Here is a 27,011-nt window from a genome sequence, read left to right as displayed (position 1 = left end):
GCAGAGCTCCACTTGTTTTTTAAAAGGTACTTTTGTGGTGATAACAACCAAAATGACACTAGCAACGAATGTTGCTAGCAAGAAAAGAAAGATGAATAGTGAGAATCAGAGGGGAAGAAAAGAATTTCTGGTTTTTGTTATCTTTTAAGCACTTGTATCTCTCCAAGAGGAAGATAAGACAGGTAGGAGCAGAATTATTGATGAGAATGTGGGCAGACAAGAAAGAAGAAACGTACTTAGGTGCCATGAGCATACCAATATCATTGGTGAGGAGCAAAAGCACTGTTGATAGGGTGAACATAAAGATAGCATACAGACCCAAAACAATACGCTAGGCAAACTGCTAAAAGAAGCACTTCAAAACTGCTAAAAATCGAGAAGATTCAGTTGGTCAGACTGGAAGAAAGGTGAAGTGAAAATTCAATATCATGCTAATGAAGAAGTAAGAAACAATCTGGTGTCAAACACAGCTCAGGAAATTTGATTCCTGCACAAATCAAGGATGTCTGGTAGTAAGATGTCATGGAGCAAGAGCATCGAAGGGCTACAATGGTTCATCTCTTAAAGCCTGAGGATTATCATTAAGTTTACATTTTTCTTCCCTCAGTATCTCTTTCTAACTGGATGTGTTCCTAACTTGCTGACTTATACTGATCTGCATCTGAGATTTTTTTTTTTCTAGACAGGGCAAAGCAGTCACATGGAAGTGGAAAAGAGCAATGTCTTAGGCAGAGAAAATCATAGAATCATAGTATAACTGAATACGTTAAGTTGCAAGGGAACCACGAGGATCATTAAATCCAAATCCTGGCTCCACATATGACCACTCAAAATTCAAACCCTATGTCTGGTAGCAGTGTCCAGATGCTCCTTGAACTCCAGCATTCAGGTCCATGCCCACAGCCCCGTGCAGCCCGTTCCCCGCCCACCGCCCTGTGGCGCAGCCCCTTTCCCTGACCCCCAGCTGCCCTCCCCTGACGCAGCTCCATGCCGTTCCCTCGGGCCCTGTCGCTGTCACACACAGCAGAGCTCAGCGCTGCCCCTCCGCTCCCTGTCAGGAGCTGCAGCCGCCATCAGGCCTCCCCTCAGCTCCTCTGCTCTGCGGGGAGCACAGCGAGGGGCCTCAGCTGCTCCTCATACATCTTTCCCTTCAGATCCTTCCCCATCTTAGTAGCCCTTCTTTCGACACTCTTGTCTGAGTCTGTACTCAAGTTCGTAGAATACAACCACCACTTTTCTCTGCTACAGTAGGTATGCCACGAATGCCCACTCTAGAAAATGGTATTTTAACCTTACAGTCTTCATCCGTAGCACAAACATCTCTAGGAAATACTTCAAAAACCACAAAACTGAAGCTCTGAATGACTACAAACGAAATAAGTCACAAGGCAAGAATGACAATGAGGCATAAAGACTCCTCTAGTTGAGGAGTTTATATCTAGGATCTAGTTGATCCTAGTTTATACAATAGGAAACAACTTTAAGTTTACGCAGAAATAAAGAGGAATCAGAAGGAAGAAAGAGAAAGCACTTTTAAATTCTCTATGAGACTGAAAAAAAATGCGATGCAAGAACACATTGAATGAATAAGAAAGAGTTAAAGTAACTTTAGGTAAATCCTCGTACATATCTTAGAGGAATAATCCATGTAGGTGAAGGAAAATAATAGGCAAGTGCATTACATGCACCTTGATTAGTTTCAGCAGCAACTGCTTTTTTTTCTGCAATTTTAAATAGATAAATTCTTTATTTCTGAAGTGCCTTAAGCCAACCTGTAGAGCTGCTGGACGATGTTCAGCAATCACCTGCACTCACTTCAGAAGCAGTTGCTCTTTACTCATTACTGAATTTCAGTAGCATTACTTGCAAGCATCAAAACTACACTGAAGAGACGTTCCACTCCAGTAGCATGCTTTCACTGACTCAGGCCTCCCAAGGGGAAAGAACTGGCGGAATTATTTCATGTTCTTAAGGGCAAAGAGAGCGTTATTTTTTTTCCTCCTTAAAGCTTGAGAATTATTCTTCGGACTACAGGGTCCGAAGGTCTTTGCAAAAAGAGTATGTGCAGATAGATAAATGCATGCATGTGTTAACCAAAACTACTTCAAAAAACCATGAAAAATACATAGTCAAGCATTGCATCAAAGCAAGAATTAGGACTGTTAGGATAGCTTTCCCTCAAGCTTCTTCCCTGCTTATTATTATTAAGGATAATTATATATTATCCTTATCACATTCATTTTTTGCTTCAAGCACTCATAGAAGAGAGCATACAGCAGTCCGACTGTCTCCCAAATCCATATATATCTACTGCAATGAGTAGGATGAGGCCCTGGGCAGCCTGGTCTAGTATTAAATGGGGAGGTTGATGGCCCTGCATGTGGCAGGGGGGTTGGAGATTCATGATCCTTGAGGTCCCTTCCAACCCTGGCCACTCTGTGATTCTGTGATTCTGTGATGCTCCTTGAAACAGGTGGTAGGATTCTTCAGCAAGCAAAGAACAGTACTGGTCTCCCCCTCTACGCATGCTTACTTCTTGGGAAAATTGGTTTTGTAAGTTTAAAACTCTCTTGTTCGCTTGTGTGAGTTGCATTTCCTTGGCAGATTATTCCTGATCTCACTGCCCTTGGCAGCATTAGAGGGGTCACATTTTTACACAGCTGAACTTTAACAATTTCTTCAAAGTATGAAATAGAAACATTCTTTCCTTCAAAGCAGCCATGCATGCTTTCTTCTTTATTCTGTTTGTTCAGTTTTTATGGTTTTTTTTTAAGTCAATAAACACTTCATACCTTGTATTCATTGCAAGAAAAATAAACTCTGCTCCATTACTATTATCTGCATTTTGTTTGTGGCATTTACTACTGAAAATTAAGAATTTCGCATCTCAAATTCCTTTCAAGACTTAAGCACAATCTGTAAATGACGTTTTCTTCAGCAAAAGTTCTAAATGTATCTGGCAGGAATGAAGTAGAAAGTGACAACTCTGATTATCATTTGCCAAGCCTCAAAGAGCTGTTGTGTCCTCTTTCCCAGTTCCCAGGAGAAAATCAGTACAGTAAACATCGCCTTCCAAGGTACTGCATGTAGGAGCCGCAGACACACTGGCAAAGGTGACCTAGCAGAAAGCATTCCTGCCAACTTTGCTTCAAATTCAAGGGGTTATTATGAACTATTTAATGCAGAGTCTGCTTATATTTGATGAATTAACTGCATGTTCCGTCTCTCATGAGTTATATCTACTTATTTATATAGCATAGGAGATGGATAAGGGTATTGCAAATATAAGGTAACATAGAATTTACCCAGTCCTTTTATGTGGTCGAAATATGGAACTTCAGCCTTTCTGAGACCCTGGAAAGATGAGACAGCCATTCTTCTATGCTTTTTCCCTTTGAAACATGTATTCTCGTAGAAGTCCAATAAAGGAGATTACCTCCAACACCGCATCAACTTTTATTTCATAATTTTTTATTTCTTAAGCAGACTAATAGGATTATCAGTTCTGTATCCTGGAATTCATATTCAAAAGTAATAGCAACGAAATCTTTACCATGGAGACCAGAATACTGTGAGTTTTTTTGTGTGGTTCTTCAGAAGGCATTAAAATGCAGTCAATAAAGTCATCCAGCAGAGAGGGACAATGATGAAAAAAGCAATGACATGCCTGTAAGAATCCAGAAGGTCTAGTTGTTCTCTCTCTCTCTTAAGAGAGAGAAAGAGAGAAAGAGAGTGAGAAGGAAGGAAGGAAGGAAGGAAGGAAGGAAGGAAGGAAGGAAGGAAGGAAGGAAGGAAGGAAGGAAGGAAGGAAGGAAGGAAGGAAGGAAGGAAGGAAGGAAGGAAGGAAGGAAGGAAGGAAGGAAGGAAGGAAGGAAGGAAGGAAGGAAGGAAGGAAGGAAGGAAGGAAGGAAGGAAGGAAGGAAGGAAGGAAGGAAGGAAGGAAGGAAGGAAGGAAGGAAGGAAGGAAGGAAGGAAGGAAGGAAGGAAGGAAGGAAGGAAGGAAGGGAGGAAGGGAGGGATGGAGGAAGGAAGGGAGGAAGGGAGGGATGGAGGGAGGGAGGGAGGGAGGGAGGGAGGGAGGGAGGGAGGGAGGGAGGGAGGGAGGGAGGGAGGGAGGGAGGGAGGGAGGGAGGGAAGAACTCATATCTTCATTGGACAAGAAGAGTTTTAAAGTTACCATTACCACTTCAGCCGTGTAGGTCTGTGCTGATAGCCTGCTCCTGCTGTTCCTACATATACACCTCCTTTCTCCCTCTGAATCATGCCACCGTGCAGATTAATTTCTACTTGCCCTTTCACAACTCTCCTGTTCTCATCCCTGTGCCTGACAAACCAAGACCTGTGCAAAAGCTGCCTTCCCTTGCTGTACTCTCCTCAGAGGTTGTCGCTTGTGCTGTCTCCATTCCTATATCCAGCACTGCACTGCCTAAGAGCAGTAACTCCAAACAAAGTCTTACTGAGCTCCACTCGAGGAACAAGCAGAACTCTCAAGTCTAAAAGTGAAGGCCAATAAAGAGATAGAACACTTTCAGTGTTAAAAGGGGTCCTTGGAAGAAATTAGCTCCTAGATCAGTTGCTGCTGATATTTTTAGAGGACAATACCTGTCCAGCTGGAGAGGAGGTCTGCAGAGAAAGAGCTGGGTGTGCTGGTGGACAACAGGTTGGCCATAAGTCAGCAGTGAGCCCTTGTGCCCAAGAAGGCCAACAGTATCCTGGGGTGTATTAAAATGAATGTGGCCAGCAAGATGAGGGAGGTGAACCTCTGCCTATACTCAGCTCTGGTGAGGCCATAAATGGAATACTATGTCTATTTCTGGGCTCCTCAGATAGGAAAAAAAAAGACATGGATCTCCTAGAAAGAGTACAGTGGAGAACCACAAAAATGGTTAAAGGTGTGTAGCATCTCCCTTATGAGGAAAGGCTGAGAGACCTGGGACTGTACAGTCTGGAGAAGAAAATGTTAAGACAGGATCTTATCCCTGTTTATAAACATCTAAAGTGTGGGAGTCAAGTAGATGGGGTGGACTCTGTTAGGTGGCGAACAGTGATGGAACAAGAGGCAGCAGGCAGAAACTGGAACATAGGAAGTTCCATACTAACACAAGGAAGAACTTCTTTAGCCAAAGTGACAGAGCACTGGAACAAGCTGCCCACACAGTTGTGGGGTCTCCTGTTCTGGAGATATTCAAGACCCTCCAGGATACTTTTCTGTGTGACCTGCTGTAGGGAACCTGCTGTAGCAGTGGGTTGAACTGGATGATCTCCAAAGACTCCTTTCAATCCCTACAGTACTGTGATTCTGTGATTGTGTAATACCTATGATTATGTCCAGATTTGTTTTTAAGAAAACAATGGAAGACATATACTTCACAACTTTCTTTTGATAACTTTTTTATGGTACCCAGGCATTCCAGATCTGCTCTTCACCAATACATAAATAAATAAATAAATAAATAAATAAATCCCCAACTAGACTGTTTTTATTTCAGCTATAGAACAATTTGTTTTTCTTCATTTCTGCATTTCTCAAGAAGGCACTCACACAAAATAGGACAAGTTTCTGGCAGATATGCAGCTTGAAGTTTAGCAAAATTATAAGCTCTCACTAGAGATGCTGGGCTTTATCTACTAGAATTCATACAACAAGCTCCAAGTAATACACGTTTCTAACGTCTGTCATAATAATAGTATAAACTATTAAAAATGAAAGAAAAAAAAATGAAATAAAATGGCCAGATATTGCCCTTATCAGCAATAAATCAGTCTGACTTACCTCAGTGGGCTCAAAAATTATAAATGAGTAAAGAATCACCAGAAGTTTTTCCAGCTCTTTTTTCAGACTTCTGCTTCTTTTGGCTGTCTGCCTGTGAGAGTCTGTGTCTCTGAAACAGCCTCCCTGATGTATTGTTTCCTGAAAACAAAGGATACAAAAAGGCAAGCATAACTATTCTCATTCATGGATACTTGAAACAAACAAGAGAAGACATAAGTAATGAGAAGGCCTGTAAGTCAGTATCTGATGAGAAATAATGAAGTATCTTACAGACAGAGAAAAATTGAAGTGCAAAGGCATGTAACATTTCACACATTAATAATGTAATCATACTTTCTAAGATAACACATCTTTCTTTTTTTTTTTTTTAGAGAGGGATAGTGGTGTTTTGCCTTAGAATTTATTTTATCTGGACCATTTCATTTACCATCAATACCAACCAACAGTAGGACAACAGTTGTTTTTCTGATTGACTTGTTTAGCCTTATGTTTTTAAGTTCTATCCTGCAGAAAGACCGGCACTCACCACCAGAACAGTTCATTATCACTTTCCAAAACTGTGTGTGAGTTTTACGTAGCATTTGAGGCTTATCATTAGCAATAACACTCAAAAGGCTAAATATACCCTCAAACATCATGAACAAGCATGATAGTTGCTGTTGGAGTTGATTCTGTATAACACAATTCCATTTCACCTTTCTCTAGCCCCAATAAAGCATTTCAGGAGTCTCCAGAGGCCCAGAAGGATAACAATAAGACTTTATTTTACCAAGCTGATAGCTGAAAACCTTTCCCAGATGCACTGGGTTTTCCCTCTGGCTTAGATGCTACAAATAGTTCAGAGCTTGTGGACTACTTTGCTAGTAACATCCTCATTTTTCATGCAGGTGTTCATCTTTACATGTCTAACTGAAGAACTTTAATATGTGTAAGATACTTCGGAAACAAAGAGCTCAAGCTTGGTATTTTTTTCATCAGAAAGAAATAAGACACAGAGTAGATTATTTAGATCAAGGTCACTTAGAGCACTGTCATAATTTTATTTTCAGCGGGATGAAGACTTTACCCATATCCCTGCTACTATTTTGGACAAAAACAATGTAAATTTTGTAAACAAAGCACATTTTTCAAAACTAGAAAGGGAAAGGAAAAAAAGAAAGGACCTCATTATAAGCTGCAAATAATCCTTTAGCAAAATGAAAGTGATTTAAAAAATAATCCCACTAAATACATACCTAGGCTGTCATTCCAAATTCTCTTTCAGCCAAGTGTCACTCAGACACTTGATCTGAATTCCACGATTCAGCCTTCAGCACTTCAGATTTCATTTACTGCCCCAGTATACAGAATGGCTTAGGTTGGAGGGTACCTTCAAGATCACCTACTTTCAAGTTCCTGCAATGGGCTGGTAATTTATTGGTCCAGGAGGAGAGGAAAGGAAGGAAGCTCCGTGTCTACATGGCAGTCACTGAGTTGAAGAATATAAATTAAATAAAGTACAGATCTTCATAGATTATGGCAAAATGCACCTGCCACATCCAGTCTGCAGAGACTCTGCCGTGGTAAGCATCAGAATGATAATTAAAAAAGCAAGTTATAAGGACAGGCTGCAGGAACTGATTTTACCATGCATGCGACCATTTATTGCTTGAACTTTTCAGAATGAATTTGTTATGCAAAACACCACGGAGAAAATAAAGATAGCCAGCAACTTCCCAACTTTAAGTTGGCTGTACAGACAGTATGGTCCATCATAAGATTCTTCTGAGTCTCCAAAGACAGGCATAGGTATAGACCCACAGTTGTATTAAATGATAAGCTTATTATAAAATAGCTTCTGAGGAGGGTGCAGCCAGGAGCATGCCTGCAACCTCCTTGTTAAATGTCTGGTACACAGATGAATTGGAACAAAACTGTAATCTGTGCTTTTATCTCCCTGAAGTGACTAACATGCTGACTTTCACAGGCATTCTGTGTTCTAACTTCTTCATTTCCCAGTAAACACTGCTGAGGTCTAAAAACTTCTGAAAAGCTTGGACCAAGCTTATTAGTTTCCTGAACATTCAGTAACTAGCAAGTCTTTATACTCATACTATTAACAATAAATGAATAGTCCACCAATGCCAGGCAAGAGGATTGCAGTCCTCCACAGCTATGAAAGTATCTGAGTAATCTCAGCAATACGTGCCAGCTGTGAGTGTGGTGTTTTTGAAGTGCTGTTAAAGTTCACTGCATGTTTAATTTTTCATAGTTTATAAATTTATAACCATTGCCTATTTGTGGTGTAGGAAGGTCTGGAATCAGAAGGTCGATACTGGATCATTTAAGGACTAACCCACAAATAATTTCTTCCATGGTGCCAGAGGAGAGAGTCGAGAGAGCCTGCAGAGGTTTGTGAGGAGAAATAACACTTTTCTAAGAGTGGTCAATAGTGGTCAATGCATTCAACAGGAATTCTGTAGTCTGCCTCTGATGTGGGGCAGAAACTCAAACATCTGCCCTCCCAGCTAGCAATGAGCCACATCAGGCCCACAGTTAGCAAAATGTAGTCTACCAGTGATACACAAAGGACAAAATACAGTACTAATTGTATGAACAGGACTGTAGCACTGGGATGTTTGAGACCCTAATCTCTGCTCTTTTGCTGCTGTTTGAGCCTACAATATCTGGGACAGCCAGGCTTTGAGCCACTTAAACCTGCAGCCATGGTTCTTCCTCCCCATTCCTTTGCTCCTGGTCCTTTCCACAAAGGAGGGATGGTGGCATATTGGAAGATTCTGCTTTAACTAGAAAACAAGCAGCAAGCAAGATCTTTTTCCACATTTCCAAACTTTGGTTGGTGACACTCCACTTTCTTCCTGACAAAGGGATGAGGTGTTGCAAAGAGGAGGGCAGAAGGGCTTGAGGTCCAAGGGAGAAATAAAACATTCTGGGATGTGGAGGTTTCTATAGGAGAAAGAGCCTCCAAATGGAGAGGAGGAATGTCCTGTGGAATCTTGGTGAGGTCAAGGATCTTGCTCCAGGGAAAAAGATGTAGACTAAGGACCTCGGCACCCCTCTGGGTGACAGCCTCTACCACAAAGCAAAATCTTGGGATAATTTCTGATCTCATTTCAGCCAGGCGCCAGCAGTGACCGCGCAACTATGAATTATGTTTTTTCTCGATTTGTAATGGAGCTTTGACAGAAGACAGTTGGATTTTCAACATCTCACATGATTCAGCTGTAGCCAAAAGAATATATAACCTTTCCAAAATCTATTTGCATAAACACTGATCAAAGATGACACTTCTACCAAGATACTCTACCCACAGTAAAGAGAAAAGACACTAAATATTTCCACCTACATCCCCAACCGTGCGTTCTTCAGCCACAAGATTAATTTTGGATTAGTTCTACACACTGTGCTGTCCTTAAACAAATCTCCAGACTGTCCATGCCCTCATTTGGCACAGGACATGTTACTAGACCTCTAGGAGCATCACTGGAATAGCTCTCCAGTATGGCGTGCCCCTCATCCTGGTTTATTCATTCTCTTGGCAGACATGCAAAGAGCCAAACCATGCTATCTCCACTGCCGCTCTGCTGCTCAGCTGTTTACTGCTCTGTCATCTGCCAGCAGCGTTTCACTGGATTAGGCACAAAGTATGAAAGAGCTGATGCATGGAGATTGCAAACAGAGAAGACCATTTCCAGTGAGGTCTGAGAAGAACAAAATCTCCTCTTTCCTAATGCCATTGAACTCTTCAGATTAACCCTCTGTGCGCTGCAAATCCAGCTGGGTTTCTTGCCATACCAGTGTGCAATTAGTGGTAAAGAGCAATCAGTCTTCTTAAAACTGAAGTATTGATTACACTAACAGTAGGAACACAGAAAGTAGACAAAGCAATTTTAGAATAGAAGTCTTTATTTTGTGTCCATCTCTCCTTGTTCTTACATAATGATAGCGTAGGTCAGCCTGACTTCTTCAGAGGCACAGCTGACAATTGCTTCAGTTTTAGCAGTCACCTAAAAGCTTCCTGTTTTGGAAAGAGAAGATCTCTTTTTAGACATCCAGAGTTCCTCTGTTCCCATCAGTTCCAGCACTTCCTCTGCATGTTCAACCTTCTTCTCCATTCCTGTTCTCCCTATAGCTTCATTCTAGTATCTACATATAGCAACTGTCCCTCAGACTTAGCTAATACAGCTCATCCAGTAGTTACGTGTTTATGGTATACTGTATTCTCTAAATACTGGTGGAAGGTTATGCTATAAAGACATATGTTGATTAACTTTCAAGTGGCTCACAGTTTAAAGCACCACAATAGGATCAAAGCAGATGGATGCAAAGTCTAGATATACCTGCAAATTTATATGTGAACAAAGGACTTTTTAAAAAGACCTATTCTCACTGTAATGTTTAAAGATTTTTAACAACTGTTTACTCAAAGAACACATACTTGGAATAACAAAATACAGAGAAAAAAAATCTTCAAATACGCTAGAAAATAAGGAGCCCCGACACTCTTTATTTGCATCTGTTTCCAGCATTTCATTTATTTTGTATATGTGGTACATTTTGTGAATGTGGATGCATTACATGCAGATGATTTCTTCTCCAAGCAACTGTTTGTGTAGTCGGGCTCAGTTCTCTGGAAGTTTATAGTGTCTTCTCCCAAAGTAGCTGTTTACATTACTCTCATAAGATCTCTTTCTGCCATTGTTCAGACACGCACAAGGTCTGCTCACCTGCACATGGTACAGCTTGAGCCTCATCAGATTCTTCAGTAAATAAAGACGAGCACAGACAGATATCTCACAACACACTTTTGTGTGAACATGGGTCTGGCTGTGATGATGTGATGGGAGGATGGAAAGGTTACGTGTACACCACTTCGCATGCAGCAGCTTTCTTATCCACATGTGCAATGAGACTTGTACATAACCACAGAAAACAGGACAAAAAAAGTGTGACAAGACATGTGTGACTTAAAGGCTATGCTATATCTTCCATACTTTGACAACTACACAGTTCTCTGGCTGGGATTGCTCTCCCCAGAAATATGGTAATGTATCTTAGCAACAGAGGCGAGGGGGGAAGGCTTACTGTACTGTAAAAGAATTCAAACAAAATGTATATAGCTGCTGACTGTTATAAATACACCCCTACCACTCTGAGGGGGTGTTCAGTTATACTCCTGATTGCTTTCCTTTCACAGAGGGGCACGGGCACTTCTCCAGCTCTCAGCTCACCCACAAAGAGCCTTAACCATCCTTCAGCTGCAGCGCTGACGACACAGGTTGTGCAGCACTGCCTGCCCCTGCTCAGTTCCCCCCCCCCCCCCCCCTCCCCAAAAGCCAATACAGAGCACCCAGGAGATAACCACTGTTGTGAGCCAAACTACCGCTCCCGCAGGTGTTTGGTTGCCAGCCTCCAAAGCCGCACTTCCCAGCTCCTCTGCCCCAGGCAGCTCAGGCTGCTCAAAGTAGGGCTGCAATCTTTCACCATTCTCTTGTCAGGAAAAGAGAAAGCTTCCTGCCACCTGGCAGGTGCAGGGTTTGCACAGTTACACCTATGCGTTTCCTACAAGTAAAATAATGTGAATGCAACCTTTATCCTTGCCTTCTACCCAAGTTCTCCATCAGGACAATCCTGCTGCTCAATTCCCACCTCCAGAAAATCATGGCTGAAAGCACAGCAAAGCGTCCCTCCTCCCCATGGATGCCAGGGACTGCACCCACTCTGTGCTGTGATGTGTGAGAAGCACTGAAATGATCTAAGGGAGCGGTTACAAAGTGAGGGGAAGGGCTCGAGGATTTGAATGACAAGCCAAGGTGCTGAATACATCAATGAAAAAAAGTGAAAGCACCTCTTTTCCTTCAGCGAGAGCAGGTGGGCTTCAATTTTCTTTCAGAGTATTGTCCCCAAGCAACTTTGGCAATACCTATGAGCAACAGCCTCACCTAAGCAACCTTCCAGCAAAGAGTTTGCTCAGGCTTCCTGGGAGCAAGAACAGACATTGCTTGCCTCAAAGGAAACTTTACTCAATAGCTGTGAAACACCTGGAAATCCTTTGGAGGATTCTTGCCCCTCAGGAACTCCCGCTGCTTGCTATAGCAGATCTTCATGCATGCAATATGGAGTGGGTATATACTCAAGGATAAAACAGGTGGCTGCTGAGGGTTTGCTAAGGACAGCACGTCAGAGAATCAGAGAAAATCCCATATTGGAAAGGACCTACAAAGATCACCAAATCCAAATCCTGGCTCCACATATGACCACCTGAAATCCAAACCCTATGTCTGTGAGTCCTGTCCAAACACTTCCTGAATTCTGGCATTGAGGGCCCATGCCCACAGCCCCGTGCAGTCCATTCTATGCCCACTGCCCCCTGGTGCAAACCCTTTCCCTAATCCCTCCACCCGTCCCCTCCATGCTCCATGCCGTTCCCTCGGGCCCTGTCGCTGTCACACACAGCAGAGCTCAGCGCTGCCCCTCCGCTCCCTGTGAGGAGCTGCAGCCGCCATCAGGCCTCCCCTCAGCTCCTCTGCTCTGCGCTGAGCATAGCGAGGCACCTCAGCTGCTCCTCACACACCTTGCCTCTTCACCAACTTCATAGCCCTTCTTTGGACACTGTCTAATAGCTTTATGTCCTTTTTGCACTGCGGCACTCCGAGGTACACCTGGCTGAGGCTGGGCAGGCATCACTTATTTCCTGCAGAGAAGGTGGGGCAGCTGAGGGGTGCAGAGACCAAAAAAGCACGAGTGAGTCGGCTTAGATTGGCTTAATGCCACATCTAAAGGCTTCTGCAGCACCCAGCCTCACAGTGCCATTACTCCAGAGACGCAGAGGCTAATTTCATCCTAAGTGTTCTCATCCTCTGAAAGGCCACACTCGACTGCTGTTATTAATTCCGTGCATGATGAAGACATTTAGAGCCTCGCAGCCTTTTTAATAAGCGGACGCCAGTCATGCCCCGCTCTTATGACAACACGCCGTTAATGCAGCAGATGAATTTCCACACACACACGGACAGGACACGCGGTCACAGAGAGATGGCGACGGCGCGGCCCGGCGAGGCGGCGATGCCGATCCCACCGCCCCCGCTGCCGTCCCTTCGGGGCTCTCGGAAAGTTTCCTCCCCGCCGGACACACCGCGCCGACACAACTTTCTCCGCCGCCGCGGGGAGGAGCGCAACTTGTCCGGCCGAGCGCGGGCATCGGGGCCGTGCGGAGGGAACGAGGAGGAGCTCGGCGCGGGGGGAGGGGGGAGATGGAGCCGGGGCGTGGGGAAGCCGCTCCCGCCTTCCTCCTCCTCCTCCTCCTCCTCCTCCTCCTCCTCCAGCCCGGCAGCCAGGCGGCCGCTGCCTCCCGCCCGAGCCGCCGCAGCCGGGACGTGCCGCCGGGATGGCCGCTCCGGCGGCTCCCAGCCTCCTCCTGCTGCTGGCCGGCGCCGCGGGGCTCAGCCGGGCCTTCTTCTCGCTGCCGCTCCGCGTGTCCCAGCCCGCCGCTCCCCGCGCCTCGTCGGCCGCCCCGCTGCCGCTGAGACCGGGGAGCGCCGGAGAGGGGCAGCGGGACGCCCAAGATGAGGTGGGCGGCCTGGCCTTGGCCTCCGACCCCGCGGGCAGCCTCAACTTTTTGGCCATGGTGGAGAATCTGCAGGGGGACTCCGGCAGAGGATACTACCTGGAGATGCTGATCGGGACCCCGCCGCAGGCGGTAGGAGAGAGGCGGGGGGCAGCGGGGAGCGATATGGGGGAGAGCAAGCATCTCGGCAGCCGGGCTCCGCCGTGCTCGCTCCAACGCAACTTTGTCTCGATGCCGGGCACGGCGCAACTTTGCAGCCGAGCCCGGAGGGTCCGCTCAGAATCCCCCGCTGAACTGCGCCCCACCACCGCTTCAGGAGAGCCGCCGCGGCGTGCGGGGATCGGAGGGAGCCCGAAGTTTCCTCGCGCCCTCCTTCCCCTCCCCGCCCCGCAGCGCCCGAAGTTTTCTCGCGGCCGCGTCACGAGACGGCCGGGCTGCGGAGGGGCTGGAGGATGACTGTCAGCTGAGAGGGGCCGTTTCCTGGCAGCCCGCGGGGCTTCCACCCTTCCCCCCCTTCACCGACCCGGAGCTTGCTCTCTCAGGCCGAGCCCTGGCGTTCCCCGTGTACACAAAAATCTCTGTTCTTCTTTGGCTGTTCTCTGTAGCCAGGAGGCAGGGAATGCCAGAACGCCCAGCCTGCAGAGAATGTGTAGATACCACGTTTTTGGGGGCTTCTGTGGAATTTTTGTTACACCTGGATGTAACTGTAATTGAAGTGTTTGATAGCGAGCTCGATATTTAGGAATGAGTCTCTTGTTTTACAGTCAATAAATGGGGTTAAGAAGGAGCTAACCAGGTCTGAGGTACCCAGGTGTGGCCTGTTAGCCACAGAGGACAGAAATAATCCCTCCTCCACTGTGTATGCTGTGTTTTTTATGAGCTCTGAGAGTGTGGCATTGCATGGTCTTCATTCCTCGGAGGGATGTTCAATATTGTTTTCTGCCAGCATCAAGATATCAGGTTGAATTGGACTAATAATCCAATTCTGTGTGTCTTAAATTAAAAAATAATTTCAGGCAGAAAGGGTGAATGCAAAAGATGTCATCTTGTATATCTAGGGGGATTTTGAAAAGGAAAGAAATGGAAAAGGAAAAATGTGACAGGTTCTTGATAATGTAACTGAAGGTCTGCCCTCAGTATGCCTGGAGACTTCACTGACACTAACAGCCAAGTATTACTTGCACTGCATGCCATGCAAACGTGCCTTGCTGATTTTTCCACCTGGAAAAAACTCCAGTTGCAAAGCTTTCATCATCTTGAACCAAGTTCTGAGTTCTTTCAAGGTTAATTATTTAAAGGATCTCTCCTGGTGGCTAACACATAATAAGTTGTATTCATGTGAGCAGGCCCACCATGGTTGCCATAACGTTATAGATGCGCTTCCAGAATGTCAGACCCCAGGATGTAGTGATGGAGCAGAGTGCAGTTAAAATGTATTTGCTACTTTGGGTAAGAATTTGTTATCTTGTTCCCTACCTGAAAGTGGAAGACTTAAAGATCATGAATGTGCTTGTTGCTTTTCTGCTCTACAATGAGCAATAGATCTGCTGCAGTACACTTCCACTTGCGTTTCTCACAGTGCTGGCACTGAAAGCAAGTGTCTTGGTACTGCCAAGTGCTGGGATCACGTCAAACTCCATGGGCAGGCAGTTGCTGGAGTCACAGGGGACCGTGATTGGGTAGGAAAGGAGAGATGTCTTAGGCTAATTTAAAGGTTCCTCCCAGCCTGACTTTGCCACACATGGCAAGCTAGAGTGTATACCTTGAACACCTCCCTTCTATGACCCCCTGACGTGGGACTTTCCCAAAGCTAATTCCCTTCCTCATTCAGTCCCCTTCTGAGCCAAGACACACACGGCACCGCTGCTCCAATGCTTTGCCATGGATGAAGAGGAATCCTGCCAGTGAGGAAGAGCTGTGTAGAAAAGAGCAGAATGACCAGGGAGCAAGGCTACTCTCTGCACAGCATCTTAGTGAGGGGGGGGAATGCAAACAAGGCAGGAGCATATCAAGACCAGATAGCAGGCTGTGAAAAAAGGCACAAGATTTAATGTTGCAGTTATAAGGCTGTTGCTAGCTTTGCATTTAGTGTTGAAAGCCTGCTGTGCCAGTATGGGGGTAAACATTAGTTTCACAAGAGACTTTAGCATTCTTGAACTTGTATTACTACTTAACTGCATTTGTAGAAATTTTTCTTTTCTAATTTCAGTTCTTGGAAGGAAGCTGCTATGAAAGAACTTATATTTTCAGGTCATTTAAGGCACACAATTTGGCTTTCGTTCCAAGTCTGATTTGTCATACAGCAGATAAACAGAACAGAACTGAGCTTCACAATGGCAGTTCTGAAATACTTGTTCTGCCAATATAAAAATAGAGCAGTTGTGTGAAGTCAATTTTTTTTTTTTTCAAGAGAGAAAATTTGAGTGTAGTCAGTCCAATTTTGTAAAGTATTTGCAGTGAAAATATTTCTGACCATTTCCAATTTTACTATACATGGCAGATCTCCAGATTAGCTAGCAGATCACCAATAGTTCTCATTGCCTGCATTAATTTTCATTAATACACACACATCTCTTCTACATCCTAATCTCTAGGATTATGTGAAAGCTGAAAAAGAAAAAAAGGTTTTAGATTGTTTTGCATTGAAGAGTGTGATGTATTTGTCTCTTGCATCGTGAGTGTATAACCTCTTATTTCTGATGGCTTATGTGCTTTACACCTGTATAGGTGCACTTTTTCCAATGCTAGATTTAAATATGAAGAGGCAAGAGTCCAATATGAACTGTGTACACTGCTCTCACTTTTTATTTCTTTAAATAATCTGATGGAATTCCTCTGCTCTGCCTTTTATTATTTTGCCCGCCTTGAGATTATAAGCACTGTGCAGAACTGAATCAAAGATCATTCAGGCATTTGTTCACTATCTTCTTTGTAGTTCTGTTGATATTAATTTTGCTACTCTTAGAAGCCTTTGACCAATGAAACAGTCAAACTCCGAAAGCACCCCATGTTCTTCACAGCTTTTTTGAAGTCCATCTGGACCATATTAAATCTTAGCAAATAGAGTACTGTTGTCTCATTCCACCTGTTATGTTAGTCTTTATTATATGAAGTAGTGGCAGTCCTGTCAGTCTTGCTGTGTTTCCAAACTGTGCTTTTGTTGAGATCATACAAATATTATACCTTCAAATTCGTTGCAAAGGGAGGCTTGGCATGCACCACTTGAAAGCTCAGAGTCCTGTAGCTATGGTTTGATTAGTGGGTATTGAAACCATGGTAGGATCTGATTTGTGCTCTGAATACGCAAACCCTTTCTCAACCCTGAAATTTAAACTTCTCATTCTATGTACAAAGAGATTTTGTTTATTGTTCCTACTAATAGCAGTTTGTTCTGTGCAGGGGGTGAGCAAAAACCTCTCCTCTGAACTTTGCAGGTGAACATGTTGGGTCCAGTGGTCTTTGCTGCAAAATGCAAACTTCAATTTCCACATAATCAATGGGAGGTTGTCTTTCACTCAATTTATTCCAGTTATTAAAGAAAAGAAAGATATGTATTAAATATCTCAAGTGTATCACAGACTTTTATAATTTATAGCTTGAAACTTTGAAGGTGATGAACGCACACATTAGCAATTTCTGAACATGCAGCCATTCTTCCTTAATTGTTGATAGCTTTCATATTCAGGGTGAATATTGTGAGGAAAGATTCAGCTGCTCTTGTAATTTCATCACTTCAATAGTTTTGCTATGTTAAGTGATAAGTGACTGATTTCTGCAACTGTGTCATTCCCCAAGAAGCTAAGCTTTGTTTTCTTCATTTTGTTTAAAAGGAGTTCACCTTCCTTCTAGATACAAGGAGAAATTTTGAAAATATGATCCTACCAGGTTCAAATACTAGAAGGCAAGTTCCAGCTCAAGTCTCTCATTTCTTTCCCCTTCTTTTGTTTTGTAACAGTTACGTGGATCTCAAAAATATATTTTTGAGCTCTTTATGGAAGATGAAAAATGGAATGAAGATGAGTGCTGTGACGTATTGAGTATTTTAAGGTGGCAGCACAAAATTCTTTCTGATCCCTCTGCTGGAAGTACTGTGGAGATGCAGTGTACTGCTGTTACATGATGAGTTGGGTAGATTTTTTTGTTGCTGTTGAGTACCAGCAAAATAAAAAAGACAAAGACCTGAAAGTTACAAGAGACAGGGCTGATACTCTGATATAATGTGCTGGGGTGTAATATATTTTTGGTCAAAACAAAAGTAAACAAGAATACCAGATTTTAGGTGACAAAACTGTCCCTTCCTTTACAAATCTGCATTCCAACACCTCCTTCATACAAAATCAACCCTTCCAGGTTGACTGCATGGAAATAGTTGAGCCGGTATTATAAAAGCAGCCCAAATCATGAGTTAACTACAATGTAGTGGCCTTAGTAGAACATAGCACAGGGAGTACTCTGTAGCAAGGCTTTGCCTTGGTTTGTTTTGAGAGGTTCATCATGGCCTGTAACGTCTATGTGCAGTGTCACTGAATGGAAGAGGCTAGTTCCTCAGGATGTCCTTAAGGACAAATTCTTTAGCAGGGTGTGCTGTGACAGGACAAAAGGAAATGGTTTCAAACTGAAAAACAAGGCGAGATTTAGACTGGATATAAGGAAAGTTTTGGGTTTTTTTTTCAGTAAGAGTAATGAAGCACTGGCACAAGTTGCCCAAAGAGGCAGTGGATGCCCCATCTCTGGAGACACTCACGGTCAGGCTGGACAAGGCTCTGAGCAACCTGATGTAGCTGTAGGTGTCCTCGTTCATTGCAGGGGAGTTAGACCAGATGGCCTTTAAAGGATTCTTCCAGCTGAAATGATTCTATGTGCCAGCACAAATAGGTTGGATTAGAGCCCCACCTGCTTTTCGCAGGACGCTTTTCTGAAAGGCGCTTAACTTCAGAGCAATGCTAGAATATGTTATTCAGTGTCCCTGGTCATAGCAAACACAGTTGCTGTTCCTGGGCAGTTGGGGCAGAAGGGTGGCTGTGAAGATCAGTGACATGGCAGAAGGTGGCAGGTTCATACTTTTTACTGCCCCAAGCATTTATTTCATCCCCTACCAAGGCAAAAGCATTAAGTTAAATTTAGAAAAAATAAACTAGAATGTGTACAAAGAACAATGTTGCCTATTATGAAGCAGTGAAGCAGTACTTGGGATTTGGAGCAGGAGTGATACAAAATAAATAAATAAATAAATAAAAGAAGGAAAAAAGCCAGGGTACAAAAGAAAACCCATGTGGAATTTGGGATTATTAAGGGAGGAATATATATATTATATATTAAGCTCTAACCAGAGGTTTCTGAGCTCCAGGGATATTATCTGGCAAGATCAATTTAAAGATGACTGTACTTTGCAGTGGTGTTTAATTTTTTAAAGGAAACTCATGACTTTGACTCTTTGTGAACGTTAACTGCTCTGTTTGGTGTCCGTGTTTCATTATCTTAGAAAATGTCTCAGTTATTGTAGGTGAAGTTGTGACCCAAAATGTTATCTGGTTGTTGTCAAGTGTAAGTACATTTGAAAAAGGAAACTGAGATAGTTACATAGCCCAGCATATATGCTTTTCCAGTCTGAATCAAACGTTCTTCTCTCCCTTTTCTAACTTGTTGTAAAATATAGAATTGATCAGAATTTATGTTAATAAGTGAAGGAACTTGTTGCTTTAATTTATGTTCAGATTAGGACTTGAAATCAGGTTTTCAAAGTAAAAGAGGTAGTATTGAGCTGCCTGAGAAAAAGGAATTTTTTTTCCCTACCATTGATGGAACTGTCGTACATCCTACTACTTTTTAGCCTCATTTTGCTATGTAAATGTGAGCTTGTGAAGCAAATGGTATGCATATTGTACAGATACCAGACTGCTGTAGAAATAAAGAGTTTTAAATTTGAATCTGTATCTGTTAGCTCAGCATCCTTCAAAGCACTTAAATAGCCCAGGACTAAAATCTATTTTATCTGTGGCATTTTGCACATGAAACCTCTAGTTTTAAAATTATACATTAGCTGAATATGTCTCCTTTTTTTTTCTGTGCATGTCTACATCACAGACACTCATGAGAGGAAACTTTGGCCAGTTGGACCTCTCACTGCTACTTTATGAGGAGTATTGTGGGACTGATTCATTACTTTTTTTATGAGACCTCCTCGAATAGGTAAAGCCTGTGGAATACAGTGGAGATGGAATCTGAGGAAAATAAGTGAGCTGGAAAAAATCTTAAACAAGTGAAAATTAGAATTCATGGAATGCAATTAATGTGTCATAATTAAGAGGTTCTTGAAGAGAATCTGTGAAGACAGTAATTGCACTCTACAATCCTGTTACTGCTTACTAGTAATTTTAAATCATGAAAAGTAAATTACTTGTAGATTTTTGTCGTCTTTGCACAGCTTGTGTGTACTAAAATTAGTTGGCTTTATTTGGCTTTATGTTTGGTGTATTTTTGCACCTAGTTACTAGCAAAAACTGCTGTTAAGTTATGCTACATGCATTCAGAGAAAGTGTCTCAAAGTCGATAGTCCAGTTTTAATTTAAAGAGGAAGGTTATTAATGCTGCAGTAACACTTGGGAAGCTCCTATTTAAAGACACCCATTGGTTCCTAGGGATCTATTTTCTTTTTGGAAGAAAAAGCCAACTCAGGAGCCAAGAGTAACCTTTGCACTTGAGGGCCGGAACATAAACCTTTTCTCAGGAAAGGCCAACTCCTGCCATTTGACAGGGAGAAAGTAATCAGGCTGTTTTGGCAGCTCTCTCTTAGGTAATTCCTTCTGATATTTGTTTGTGGATCTGCCTTGTGAGCGGGCTGCAGGCAGTGCCTCAGGGCCTGCTGTGCAGTGAAGCCTACTTTCAGCACTGCAGCAAGGCCAAGTGAGAAGGTTTTCTTCCCACCTAGGCTCTTCTTTCTCTTTCTGCTGCCAAGCCATACCTCACTTTGCTTCTTGCTTCATGCCAGAAGGTCAGCCTATGGGCTATATGGGGCTTTTAAGGAAACAAAAGGGTTACCTAGAAGGCAGTCGTATGGAAGGGTGGTTCCAGTCTCCCTCTGTTCCCTAAAGTCATTTTATGTGGTATTAGAAAAGAAAATGCGCAGTTCAACTGCAGATTTGTTTTTCTAGATTGCAACTTCGACTGTGAAATCTTGAGGGGGAGGTTTTTATTCCTCTCTCTTTTTTTTTTTCCTACTTCATTAGAATCATAACTTCAAAAATTCAACAATTATCAGCCTGCTCATGCAGGACGTCTGTCAGCCTTTGCGACATAAAATATTGGTAGTTGTAACATCTTTTCAAGACAGAGCACGCTGTACCCTTTTGGAAGTTATTTAGTGCAGTGTGTTATCAGGCTGCTTGAGCACAGTATGGAAAGCCCTATGTTTTCCTTCATGGAAGGTGCTAGGTGTCTGCTGCAAGTGAGAGGGAGTTGGGACATGTCAGAAACTGATTAATCAGTCCTGCTGATGTTTTCCTGTGACTAAAGAGATTTTTATTTATTAATTCATTCATTTTTCTTCTCCCACACTCTAAGGTTGCAGATATGACAGAGTAGTCCAAAGGTGGTCACACTTTGAAAAAGTGTGAGAAATGCTGTAGCAAAGTAACATCTGATGAAGTCACACTGCTTCAGTTTATCTGTCACAGAATAATCTTCTCATTACTTCACAGATGCATAGTCCTTCAGGGAATAATGCAAAACATTTCACACGATCCAGAGTGCCAGTTTTTTTGCATTTGGACTGCTGAAATAAATAATGTATGGAAAACAAAATCGGAAAGTTTCTCAGCAGCCTTAGTTATAAATGCTGGAGTGTGTTACATATTTCAGCTAAAGTTAACTTTCATTAGCACTCTGTTTATTGTTTAAGCTAGCCTTGTCTTGGCAAATGATCAAATACCAATAATACTATCTACATTTTTATTCGGATTTAGGAACTTTGTTCGCTTCAGGTATGCCCTACAGTGTTTTCCATTTATTAGTCATACTTTCAGTGCTCTACTGGTCTGAGCACCCCAAGCTTCAGCACGAGCAGCAGAGTGACTGCATGCTGCAAAGCTTTGAGAGAGCCATTCCGGGCAGGACATGACATTTAGAAACCGTGGGCAACTGTGGTTCCTGAGGTACCATCATCACACAGTGGATATTAGCCCCTGGCTGAAGCAGAGCATAGTTTACTCCTTCATACAGGTTGATATTTGGAAGGGTAGCAGAAACCTCTCTATGTGAAGCAGCCTTTGTAAGCCTGAGAGAATAAAAAGTATTTTAACTTCCTGCCCTAAAAACTCAGCCTGGTATCTGAAAATAAAGCTGTGTTCCTGCATGCCTCTGTGTTCTCCTGTGTAATAAAGATTTTTATAGTAGAACTTAGTTAACAATTGTAACGATGTATGAGCCACAGGCAAAGCTAGTTCATTTCCCAGAGCTGCTGCCTCCACAGAATTAGCCAGAGTAAAGAGAGTAAAGTGTGCATGTTTGAGAAGGGGAGAGAGAAATAAATGAGACCAGGAGCAAGGGGAGTAATACTGCTGTTTTATTATTATTTTTTTTCAAAATAAAAAATCATATCTTATTTCACTTGAAAATTACGTCTGCTTTTCAAATTGCCCTTCTGAATTTTTAAGTTATGGTGTTAGAATAAATATGAGTAAAAATATCGTAATCATTTTTAATAAATCAAACTTTGTTGTGACATGACTTATAAGCTTTTTCTTTTATTTTATTTTCAATCAAACAGTCCTTCCCAGTCTTATGAGTTGGAAAGCTGCTTTTTGTGTATGCCTTTGAACTCCAAGGTGTGATTCCAGTAAATACCCATGATAACAATCAAATTCTGCTCATGATACTACCCTAAATAGGTCAGGTGGAATGGGGAGCAGAAGACTACCATTACTTGCATTCCCTGTAATAATTACCAGGGTAGTAAAAACAATAGTGTTGAGTCACCTTGTTTGTGCTCAGAGACCTGAAGCTGCATGTGTACATTCCCCGGGCTACTTGCATACATTCCCATGGCCGATCAAGGCAGCACAGAGCAGTGGTCAGAAGTTTGACCCAATAGCTTTCTCCAGAGATGTGGCACAGCTTTTGTAGCAGTGAATGCAGTCTGAATAGCCAAATTGCCGTCCTTCTGTTTGTCGCAGCTGGACCTGGTGTGATGTCTTCCCTCTCTTCTTCTTGACAGCAGCAGATGATCCAGTCCTGTCCCTTGTCATTGATATAGCAACAACCCAGTGGCTGTGTAAAATTAAGTGATGGTGGTTATCTCTCTAGGCAGAAACATCCCTACCTGGCCATACTGTAGAAGTTTTCCTAGGCTGAACAAAATGGAGCAGTATTGGAAGTCCCATCCTGAGGAACAAGTTGTGACATTTTTATAGCGTAGGTTATGACTTGAAATATAGGGAGCTGCATAGTGAGTGTTTCCAGGAGGGTGCTCATGTATGGATCTCCCTGTGTCCCATGATCCTGGCTAATTCAGGAATGCCATTGCGTGACCACGGGCTAGCCTAGTTTTCTGGCCTTCAGAAGGCAGAGGCTGCTTTCACAACCGTAAACTCCACAAGAGCAGTGAGGTGGGCATTCTCGTGTAGTCATGTCCATTGGTTTTAGTGTTTTGGAAAGATATATGTCACTGTTGTGGTGTGAAGATGAAGATTGCTTTAAGAAAAATGGTGCTTATCTGCTATGATTTTGTTACAGTGTTTTAGGGGAATGGGTGGAATATACTGTATAGGCATTCAATGTCCTGCTCTATGAAAGGCATAGAAAAGATATGAGTGAGACCTTTCTGTAGGAGTCCTTAGGTACAGCTGGAAGAATGTTACAGTGAGCGGCTATACTGTGTGGGTGCAGCACCCGGGTGAGGGCAGCCTGCTCGGGGAGAACAACTCAGCCTGATGTGTCTGGCTTGTCCTTCCTTCACCTTTCCTTGTGCAGCTCTTCAGGCTTTGAAAAACCTTTACTAACAAACACCCGTCTCTGAAACGAACGTCTTGACAGGGAGAAAAAAAACCTGAAGAGAGTCGTGTAGCTACAGGAATGAACTGACAGGGGGAGGAGAGGGAAAAGGGCTTTTGAGATCAGGTCGAGCATGCAGCATTCTTAAAAGATGGATTTTTCTCACTACCATCCTGCAAATGTAGAAGTATGGAAGTGAGACAGAGGCTCTACTCTTAGGCTGCTGCTGGCTCTGCCTGCTACTGAAAGATCTTGTCTTTGACAAAAGGAAGACTTAAAGCAATATTTTTGAGGCTAGACATACCTCCTAGTCTATACTCAGGAGTGTTAGGAATGGATTTCATAAGGTGTGTTGAAGTTTGAAATGTGACCTTTGATTAGTTATAATACTTCCAACTGTCACAGTAAACATGGGCAGTGACTCATGGTGTAGAAGCTTGTATGTGCGGCATGAGGAAGGTCAGATTAGCTGGGGCAGGCTTTCAGTTTATTTGGTGTAGCTTGGCTCTGCGTAAATGTGTAAAACTTTCAATCTTACAGATGCTGCAGTGGGAGGTGGGTTTCTTTAGAGTATAGGACTTCTGAAGGTAGGCAGAAAAAAGAAATACGAATGCAATTTCTTTTTTCAGACAGCAGTTTCTCTGATTCTAATGAACAATAGAAGTAAAGAAAAGGATGGACTGACAAAATAAATTGGAAGCTAATTTTGTAGAGCAGAAAGCCTAGGAAAATTGAAATTCTAAACTGTATGCAGCTTCTGACTATAATAATTCACTGCATATAATACATTAACGTAGGCTTACTGATTTCATTTCTTTAAAAAAAAAAAAAAGCAAAGCAAAAACCCCTTCTTCATATTCTGAAAAGTAATATATTAGCATGATGAGTTCTTTTCTCCTTTTTCTTTTTTTCTAAAACAAAACAAAATAACCCTCTGAAATGTTTGACATAGAACTGTGTTTTTTAGAAGTATCATGCTCTAAGAAATAGTGGTAGACAGAACAGACATAGCAGATGTCTAAAGTAAGACACATGAGGTGGATGGTTTTTTGTTGGTTTTGTTGTTTTTTTTTTCAGTGAAGTATTTGTTTTACAGGGAAAGTTTGGCTTCAAGTCAACTGAAACAATTTGATAGTGTTTTTCTTTACTTCAGGAATGAATTGTGGTTAAGCACATGGATATTAGTGCGTAATGCTAAGGAGGAGCTGGCTGGGGACAGTGAAACCATTTATGGCTGGTGGGTGTTCCTGTATTTTGAAACAGCTGTGCAGTCCTTCCCAGATCTCTACTGCCCTCCTGTTTACTAAAGAGCTATAAGCTCTTTCCTCTTTCCTTTCTCTGGGTCTCTGTTCAGCACATGTTCAGCACATACAGTCCCATGAACTCATAGCTATATCATATGGCTGGCCTTTGCTCCACAGAGCTCGGAATCCTGCCCAGCAGGGCCCAGCAAGCCTGCTCTGCTGTGACTACCCTCAGTGGTTTCAAAGCAGGAATGAGGTTCATGTTCAGAAGGTGACTGAAATCTGTCATGGCATTCACAAGCTGCTGGTTGAAACAGTCTTCAGGCGTTTCTTCTGTTTCTTGTTAGCTGTCGGGTTATTGAATTAATAGCTGTCTCTCCAACACCTTGACTCTGTGTTCAGTGGGGAAGGAGTGAGCTATGGATGGGATGCTCACTAATTCAGATGTGGCACAAAGCTCAGATGCCCATTTCTCTAAACCAAGGCTGAATGGGCACTGGGATGCCTAGTGAGCCTTGCAGTAAGACAGGAGTGTTAGTCTCGGTGGTACTCAGTCTACACTTCTCTTTTCTCTCAGTGCTGTACTGTAATTAGTGGAAAATTGATGAATTTAATTCCTGTATACCTACTAACAGGTAGAAACTTGCTTTTGGTCTAATGTGGGCTTTCTGCATACTTAACATGTAAATGCCTGATGTTTTCTGCTTTCATTCTTACATTTCGGGATATGTTTATGTTTTGTTGTGGCATTGTGTTTTTTTTTTTTAATCTTACACTTATTTAAGCATGTCATAATCTTTGAATTCACAAACATCCTTAGCATAAATATAGAAAATATATGTTTTTTCCTCACTGAAATTTGTAAGGACATCAGACTGTTCTTAGTAACAACTAATTGTCAACTTCACATTACAAGTGAAAGATGATACAGTGGGAAAGGCTGGAGAAGGTGCAATAAGCTTACATTCTGTTAAAAGACAATCACAGTTTTCCACAATCTTGCACAGTTCAAGCCTTCCCAGTGTTGGAAGGTATCCCTAGACCTATAGATGATTTTTGTTAATGAAAGTCTTCTGAGTTGTCCAGATTTTCCTTAAAACGCAATATCTAGAACATGGCATGACTTCAGTTGAGGTATAGCTGTTTTGACGAATGAGGGAGTTGTTTTGCACACATTTTTGTCAGCTATTCGGTGTCCAAGTCAGTGATACAGGAGAGGATCTTCTATCTGGAAGAAAAGAGGGGAAAAAAGGTCAATCTTTTCTGAAAAGGCAGTGAGACGAAATTGCTACGATTCACACAGCACTAAGATAAACAAGTAATCGCTCATGTTCAACAGCAAAGCATGTTCATGTAACATGAATAGGATGGATGTGTTGTGTGATGAATCTAGACACAGCAAATAAATTCCAGCTTGAAAAATAAGATACCACATGAGACAGTGTGTGCAGGAAGAATGTTAATGTTGAGGAAACTGAAGGAAATAGTGGAAAGGAGGGCGCAGAAATGAAGAATAGATATTTTCCTTTGTTACCAGGATTGATTGGCTTTTTTTTTTTTTTTCTTTAAACCATAATAGCCTTCCCTTATTGTCAAAACGATAATATATATAAAGCACTTCCTGTAATATTTCTCTTCAAAATGACTATTCATCAGTCCCAGAGTCAGATGTTCATATTTCAAGTCACAATTTAGTTTAGCAAGTTTATACTTCAGAGTAATCAGTCATCTTTAGCATTTGTGTTTTTAATACAAATCTCAACTACAGAAGCACACAGCTCTCTTAAACAGGGAAAGATTGGCTAATCCTGATAGTACTTTTCATCTTCTGGCAAAGAAAGAAATTACTACATTTCCAAGGAGAAAAAAAGGATTTTTCCCGACCCAGCAATTCAGATCATGAAAAGATTTGGGGCAGGAGACTCTGTCTTCTGTCAGCCCAATGCAGGTGTGATGGTAGCTAGTGATAGAAAAGTGTCTTGGAAGACAGGTGGTGGTAGAGTTAAGGTAAAGGTTATATAAATGTGGGATCACATCTCAGGTCCTGACAATATTTGGGTATGTGATGGGGGGAAATGACAGCAAATGCTGAACAAGTTCTGGTGGACTTGATCTACGGCAGCTCTGAAGAGCCTCCATTTACAATTTGTTCTCCAGCTTATTTCAATAACCTACAAACAGACCACAGTTTTTCTGACAGACTTCTGCTCTCACCAGAGCGGGAATTGTCTTTAGTAATATGCTTGACTGTCTGGTTTGGCCACCTTTTCATGGTTCTATAGTTCACTTCCTCCTGTGTCCCAAAGCGTGACGTTGCAGCAAAACATGGGCACCACCTGCTTAACAAACTTGATTAGAAAATCCATAATTGCGTTGCCATTTTGATTTCTTGCACCATCTCTCTTATCTCAGCTGGGCAGTTAAACCTTTCTAGAGAAGT

At 42.6% G+C, this 27,011-nt stretch overlaps 1 protein-coding gene across 1 annotated transcript in view; it reads left to right on the top strand.

Moving 5' to 3' along the window:
• Nucleotides 1–13,026: 13,026 nt before the first annotated feature.
• BACE2 (beta-secretase 2) overlaps nucleotides 13,027–27,011 on the top strand; it is a gene marked incomplete at both ends in the record, with an annotated part of 50,381 nt that continues 36,396 nt past the window's right edge. Inside the window, 2 exon segments of the mRNA XM_079549411.1 lie at nucleotides 13,027–13,132; nucleotides 13,135–13,472. Coding sequence (XP_079405537.1) covers nucleotides 13,027–13,132; nucleotides 13,135–13,472 — 444 coding nt within the window.

The sequence above is a fragment of the Tetrao urogallus genome (assembly GCF_951394365.1).
Source record: "Tetrao urogallus genome assembly, chromosome: 1".
NCBI classification, from domain to species: Eukaryota; Metazoa; Chordata; class Aves; order Galliformes; family Phasianidae; genus Tetrao; species Tetrao urogallus.
The sequence above is the reverse complement of the archived record's forward strand: the minus strand, read 5'-3'. Positions and strand labels throughout refer to the sequence as shown.